Source organism: Babylonia areolata, chromosome 14 (genome assembly GCF_041734735.1).
Source record: "Babylonia areolata isolate BAREFJ2019XMU chromosome 14, ASM4173473v1, whole genome shotgun sequence".
Classification (NCBI taxonomy): domain Eukaryota; kingdom Metazoa; phylum Mollusca; class Gastropoda; order Neogastropoda; family Buccinidae; genus Babylonia; species Babylonia areolata.
The window spans coordinates 29,769,179-29,777,064 of NC_134889.1; the positions used below are offsets into that span (position 1 = coordinate 29,769,179).

At 52.0% G+C, this 7,886-nt stretch overlaps 1 protein-coding gene across 1 annotated transcript in view; it reads right to left on the reverse strand.

The window, feature by feature from the left end:
• Nucleotides 1-2,926: 2,926 nt before the first annotated feature.
• Nucleotides 2,927-7,886, reverse strand: part of LOC143289674 (uncharacterized) — a 22,356-nt gene continuing 17,396 nt past the window's right edge. Inside the window, exons 2-4 of the mRNA XM_076598722.1 lie at nt 5,742-6,259; nt 4,748-4,949; nt 2,927-4,231 (exon numbers count right to left, since the gene is read on the reverse strand). Of these exons, the coding sequence (XP_076454837.1) occupies nt 2,927-4,231; nt 4,748-4,949; nt 5,742-6,181 (1,947 nt within the window). The 5' untranslated portion in view covers nt 6,182-6,259. The remainder of the gene's footprint in view (nt 4,232-4,747; nt 4,950-5,741; nt 6,260-7,886) is intronic.

Genomic DNA, 7,886 nt, shown 5'->3' on the forward strand with positions numbered 1-7,886 from the left:
AGTCACCCTCATCATCTCAAGTCTTACCCTCCTTACCACTTGCACCCACCCCCCTTCCCCCATCCCCACCAACCTATTACCCCGAGCTGTCTTCTTCCTCCTCGAGTCCCGCCCCCACCCCCACTCCCTTACCTCCTCCTCCTACCCTTATCTCCCCCACACCCCCCACCACCACTCATCTATCCCAAACTGTCATCCTCCTGCTCCTCCTCCCATTCACCTACCACCAGGTGAGACAGAAACATCCAATCATCACCCCCCCCCCCCCCTTCCCACACACATTTATCTTCCCCCTCTTACCTCCCCCCCCCCCCCACCACCACCACCACCCTACTACTCCAAGCTGTCGTAGTCTTCCTCCTCAAGTCCCGCCCCCACCCCCCAACCCTTACCAACCCCCCCCTCCCCCAACTCATCTCCCCCACCCCACCACCATCCAACTAACGCAAACTGTCGTCTTCCTCCTGCACCCCCCCACCCTCCTCCACCACCACCACCACCACCAGGTGAGACAGAAACATCCAGTCATCACCCCCCCCCCCTCCTTCCCACACACATTTATCTTCCCCCTCTTACCTCCCCCCACCACCACCACCACCCTACTAACCCAAACTGTCGTCTTCCTCCTACTCCTCCCCCTACACCACCACCACCAGGTGAGACAGAAACATCCAGTCACCCCCCCCCCCCCCCCTCATCTTCCCCCTCTTACCTCCTCCATCACCACCACCCTACTACCCCAACCTGTTGTCGTCTTCCTCCTCAAGTCCTGCCCCCCCCCCCCCTACCTCCACCCCTCCAACCCCCCCACCCCAACCCTTATCGTCCCCCCACCCACCCCACCACCACCCATCCCAAACTGTCCTCACCCTCCCAACTCCTCCCATTCACCTACCACCACTAGGTGAGACAGAAACTTCCAGTCACATCACATTCGTCACAATCCGCGCCCCCCCCCCCCCCCCCCCCCCCTTCCCATACACACATTTATCTTCCCCCTCTTACCTCCTCCACACCCCGCCTCGCCCCACCCACCCTACCACCACCCATCTATCCCAAACTGTCCTCACCCTCCAACTCCTCCCATTCACCTACCACCACTAGGTGAGACAGAAACTTCCAGTCACATCACATTTGTCACAATCCCCGCCCCCTCCCCCTCCCCCCCCTTCCCATACACACATTTATCTTCCCCCTCTTACCTCCCCCACCCCTCCCCACCACCACTACCCTACTACCCCTACCCCAAGCTGTCTTGTGGAGGCCCCCACCCCCCATCACCCCCCACCCCACCCCCGCCGCCACCCAACTATCTCAAACCGTCATCCTCCCCCTCCTCCACCACCACTACCACCAGGTGAGAGAAACATCCAGTCAACCCCCCCACCCACACCCACTCACCCACCCCCCTCCTTCCCACACACATTTATCTTCCCCCTTTTACCTCCCCTCCTCCCCCCTCCACCACCACCACCACAAGGTGAGACAGAAACATCCAGTCAACCCCACCCCCACCCCCACCCCCTCCCTCTGACACACATTTATCTTCCCCCTTTTACCTCCCCCTCCTCCACCACCACCACCACTACCACCAGGTGAGACAGTAACATCCAGTCACACCCCGCCCCACTTCCCACAACACATTTATCTTCCCCCTCTTACCTCCCCCTCTCCCCACCACCACCACCCTACTGCCCCAAGCTGTCTTATTCTTCCTTCCTCCTCAAGTCCACCCCCTCCACCACCCACCGCCCCCCCCTGCTCACCCCAACCCTTATCGCCCCACACCCTGCCACCACCCAACTGTCCCAAAGCGTCATCCTCCCCTCCTCCACCACCACCACCACCACCACTACCACCAGGTGAGACAAAAACATCCAGTCAACCCCATCCATCCACCCACCCACCTCCCCTCCTTCCCACACACATTTATCCTCCCCCTTTTACCTCAGATGAGACAGAAACATCCAGTCACACCCCGCCCCCCCCCCCCCCTTCCAACACACATTTATCTTCCCCCTCTTACCTCCCCCACCCCCCGCCTCCCCACCACCACTACCCTACTACCCCGACCCCAAGCTGTCTTCTTCCTCCTCAAGTACCGCCACCACCCCCACCCCCATCCCACCGCTCACCCCAACCCTTATCACCCCCCCACCCTGCCACCACCCAAACTGTCATCCTCCTCCTCCACCACCACCACCACCACCACGTGAGACAGAAACATCCAGTCACCCCCCCCCCCCCTTCCCACACACATTTATCTTCCCCCTCTTACCTCCCCCCTCCCCACCACCACCACCCTACTGCCCCAAGCTTTCTTCTTCTTCCTTCCTCCTCAAGTCCCGTCTCCCCCCCCCCCCAGCCCCCCCACCACCACCCACCGCCCCCCCCTGCTCACCCCAACCCTTATCGCCCCACACCCTGCCACCACCCAAACTGTCATCCTCCCCCTCCTCCACCACCACCACCACTACCACCAGGTGAGACAGAAACATCCTGTCAACCCCCCCACCCCCCACCACCACCTAAATATCCCAAACTGTCCTCATCCTCCTACTTCTCCTCCCATTCACCTACCACCACCACCAGGTGAGACAGAAACAAACATCCAGTCACCCCCCACACCCCCCATACACATTTATCTTCCCTCTCTTACCTCCACCCTCCCCCTCCCCCTCCCACCACCACCCTAGCTACTACCCCAATGACTCATTATCATCATGATCCCCCCCTCCCCACCACCACCACCCTAGCTACTACCCCAATAACTCATCATCATCATCCCCCCTCCCCACCACCACCATCACCACCCTAGCTTCTTCCCCAGTAACTCATCATCATCATCCCCCCATCCCCACCACCACCATCACCACCCTAGCTTCTTCCCCAGTAACTCATCATCATCATCCCCACCACCACCCTACTACACCAGATTATCATCATCATCATCATCATCATCCACCTCCACCAGGTGAGGCAGAAACATCAGGTACTGATGCAGGTGAGACGAAACCTCCAGACCCTTCTTCACCTTCTCCTGGAACCGAACCTTGGACACGCGGCTACGGATCACCATCCGGCACCAGTGCTGCAGGCTGGGCGGCGGGGCCACCGTCGCCCCCGCTCCCTTCTCGCCTTTCCCTGTCCTTTTCCTCTCGCTCAACAAACTCTGGTACAGCTCCCACGTCTTGTCCCGCCGTCCACCTCGTCCTCCTCCTCCTCCGTCTCTTCTCGTTCTTCTTCTCGTTCCACCGGCGTCCGGATGACTACTTGTGGTACTGGTACGCGTTGATGAAGAGGCGTCCACCTCTTTCAGGTTGGTTAGTGTGTCGTTCAAGTCCTTTGTGCAGGAGGAGGAGAAGGAGGAGGAGCTTGATTGTGTTTCCATCTGCGTCTTGCTGTGTCTCTTGGAGGAAGAGTGGTGGTGGTGGGATGATGCTGAGGAGGAGGAGTCGGAGTAGTAGTAGGAGGAGGAGGAGGAAGTCTTTTTACAGAATTGGGTGTCATAGCGGTGCTGAGTAGACGGCGAAGAACGATAATCGTGGTGGTGGTGGTGGTGATGATGATGATTCTTGTCCTGGTCATCTCCAGAGCGCAAAGACTCTCCAGAAGTGGAGGAAGAAGGTGGGATGGAGAAGGAGGAAGGAGCAGAGGGTGACAGCAAGTAGGGGGAGGCAGAGGGAGAGGGGGAAGATGAGGATGCTGACGGAGAAGGGGAGGAAGGGGAGGTGGAGGAAGCAGAGGGAGAGCGCAAGGAGGGGAAGGAGGAGGCAGAGGACGAGGGAGAGGGATCGGAGATGGGGGCGGATGGATTGGAGGAAGAGGAGGAGGGTTCTTGAAGGCGGAACCCTACTCTGACAAGAGCTCGCGCCAGCGACACCCTGGAGCGCTGGTGGAAGTCCCTGGACCTGGTGGAGCTGGACGCCAGCTCCAGCAGCTTCCTCAACGGGGTGTGGCCTCGCTCGTTGCCGCCGTTGAAGTCGGCGCCATGCTGAACCAGCGAGGTCACAGCCTCGCGGTTGCAGCGCGCGCAGGCCAGGTGCAAGGGCGTGTCCCCAAGGACGGCGTCTCTGGCGCCCACGTCACAGCCCGCCTGAGCCAATCGGGCGAGAATCTGGGCGGAGCTTCCTGCTGCGGAGAGGGCGGCGCTGTGGATTGGCTGACGGCCTGTCATGCTGCGATGATTGACGTCCGCCCCTCTGTCAATCAGTTTGTTGACGATGTTGATCTGTGTGTGGATGGGTGGAAAGAGAGACAGAAATTTCAGTTAGGGCTTGGGTTTGGACGGACGGAATCAGTCCGTATAAGATAGTCCCTTATAATAAGCGAATATGAAAGCATGGAGGGGACAAAACCATAGAATATGATTGCATGGATGATTTGCGCGCGTGTGTGTGTGTGTGTGTGTGTGTGTGTGTGTGTGTGTGTGTAGTATATATATATATATGTGTGTGTGTGTGTATGTGTGTGTGTGTGTGTGTGTGTGTAAAATCGCAGAGGAAAAAACCCTCATCATATTCAAGCTCATTCAAATACAACCTCCCTCTCTCCCTCCCTTCCCTCTCTCTCTCTCTCTCTCTCTCTCTGTCTTTCTCTCTCTCTCTCTTTCATGTGCACGCACACACACACACACACACACACACACACACAGACTGACTGACCAACGGAAGCTGACACAGAGAGAGACAGACAGACAAGGAAAAAGACAAGAGACAGCACACAGAGAGAGGCATCCACAACCCACCCCATCTTCGCCGTCAGAAGAAACCGCAGCGAAAAGGGGCGTTTCTCCCTTGCTGTCAATCATGTTGACGTCAGCACCGTGATCCACCAATAGGGAAGCGACCTGCTGATGTCCCAGACTCAGCGCCAGATGGAGGAGGGGCTTACCGCGGTACTTTGTGTCGGCGTCGGCGCCTCTTTGCAGCAGGACTTCGGTCACATCCCTGCAGCATCACTCAGGGTTAAGGGTAATTTCTAATTTCCACTTCTATAGGAAAAACAAATAAAACTGCACGCATGAAATTTTTTTTTTTTTTTTTTTTTCAAAAAGGTGGCGCTCTCATTGTAGCAACGGACTCTCATTGGGGCGGAGAGCAGCCCGAATTTCACACAGAGAAATCTATTGTGATAAGAAAAGGGAAATCCAATCCAATCTAATCCAATCCAATCCAATCCAAAAAGTTTTGAAATTGAAAATTGTCCAACTGAAGAAAAACCACAAGATAATTTTAATTGATGTACGCCTGATGTGTGTAGTCCTATTTTTGTGTGTATGTGTGTGTTATGTTGTACTTTTCATGTTATTGAAGAAAGGAGAAGGGAAAAAAGAAGAGAAAGGGAGAGAGAAGAAAAGAAAAAGAAAAAAGGAAGATTGATTCTAAGTTTGGTACACATATTGTATGATTTGTTCGGCTTCCTTCCATATAATTGTCTTTTTTTCTGTCTTTTTTTTTCCTTTTTTTAACAAGCCCAAAATCCGTAAATGAAAAGTTGTATTTATTCCATAAATGCTATTGATTACTATGACATAGTTATTATGGAGTGCCAAATATTGGTTTGATTATTTCCATGTTGTTTAGTTGATTGTGTAATTTATATACAAAATAATACGGTGGTCGACCCAAGAAAGTCCGGGTTAAAAAAAATCCAATCCAATCCAGTACAATACAATACAATACAATATAATACAATACAAAACAATACAATACAACATGTATCATCATCATTTCTCTCACCTGTGGCCGCACTCTACAGACAGCCCCAACAACCTGTCCACCCGAGTCCTACAGATCCCCGCCTCTCGGCCGCTGACGTCACCACCACCACCAGCACCACCACCTCCTCCTCCTCCTCCTCCCCCCTTTCCTCCCTCGCCCTCGTGACGCTGCTGCAAGAAGGAGTCGTCGACGTGACGCAGCAGTGACGTCAGCGTGTCTCGGCAGCCTGACGTCACGGCGTGACGCAGCACCAGGCTGCACTCGGGCTGAAGGTCGGAGATGGCGCTGGAGGAGGAGGAGGAGAAGTGAGCGCTGAGCACCGCGTTGAGCAGGCTCAGCTGCCGGCTGCGCGCGCACCACTCCAGTGACGTCATGGCCACCTGTTTGGAGGCGTTGGGGTCCAGGACTGCGTCGTTGACGCTGATGTCGTTGTTGTTGTTGTTGTTGTTGTTGTTCATTGTTGTTGTGGTGGTGGTGGTGGTGGTGGTGGTGATGTGACGTGTTCGTGCGTGCGTCACGTTGTGTGACCGTGGAGCCTGAGAAACACACACACACACACACACACACACACGCACACACACACACACACACACACACACGCACGCACGCACACACACACACACACACAGAATTTCAGTTTCAGTAGCTCAAGGAGGCGTCACTGCGTTCGGACAAATCCATATACGCTACACCACATCTGCCAAGCAGATGCCTGACATACAGCGCAACCTAACGTGCTTAGTCAGGCCTTGAGAAAAAAAAGGGTAAATAAATAATAGATAAATACATTAAAAAAAAAAAAGAACTACTACTAATAATGATAATAATATGTATAAGACACAAAAACTTGATGAAGTCAACTATAAGCGTACATAAATAAATAAATGAATAAATAAATAACAATTTTTAAAAAGTAATAATAATTTATAAAAAAAAAAAAAAAAAAAAAAAAATAATAAATAAGTTAAAAAGACAACAATGATGATAAATAAGCAAATTAAATGTAAAACATGCAGACTGGCACACATTCACACATACACACACATATGCATAACAGATATCCACCAAACATGCAGTTTCACAGATATGAAAGCACAGTCAAATACACATAAACGTACATGAGCACACACACACACACACACACACACACACATTACCCTGCACCCTCTCTACCCACCTCCTCCACACACTCATTTCTAGGCTAGCTTCCACGGCACACACACACACACACACACACACACACACACAGAGAGAGAGAGAGAGAGAGAGGCACACTTACGTAGATTTCAAGAGGATCTCCAAAACCACATACACACTAAAAAAACTAAAAAAACAACAACAAAAAACAACCAAAAACTAAGTTTCATTTTTCATCCAGATTGTTTTTTTAACAACATTCTACGGGGTTTGTTTTTGTTTTTTGTTTTGTTTTTGTTTTTTTTGGGGGGGGGGGTTCTTGTATCCATTTTCTGTTTTTACCGGCTCATATTTCATGATTTTTTTAAATTTTATTTAAAAAAATTTTTTTTTTTTAAACGTTGATATTTTTGTTTTGACTTATTATATTCTAAATTCCTACTCTTCACATTTTGGGCGTGCCCGGAGACTCGAACTCACAGTCTTCTGATTGTGAGAACGGCGATCACCCAACTGAGCCATGCAGGCACCCGATGAATACGGCCAAAAAGATGTTTTTATCATGATGAACTGTGTTCAGTGTGCAAGAAGCCAAGCAAATGGAATGGCGAGAATGATGGGGGTGGGGGATGGGTGGCGAGAGAAGTGGAGAGAGAGAGTAACAGGGAAAAAAAAGAGACAGACGGACAGACATATAGACAGACATAGGGAAGAAACTCAGACAGTGGAAATAGCAGAGAAAGTTTTATTTCGATAGTCTCCCATATATGAACTGGAGATAGTCCTCCCGTTTACTGATTCTCTCTTTCTCTCTCTCTCTCCCCCCTCCCCTCTCCTCGCCCCCCCCCCCCCAACCCCCCAAGAAAAACACACACACACAAAAAAAAAAACCCGACCCTGTTCTCTATCCATTCTCTCATCCCTTATCCCCATGAAAAACATATAACATAAACAGTAGGGTCTGTATACGTGCATATTACACACACACTCTCACACGCACGCAGACACACAGTTTCAGTTTCAGTT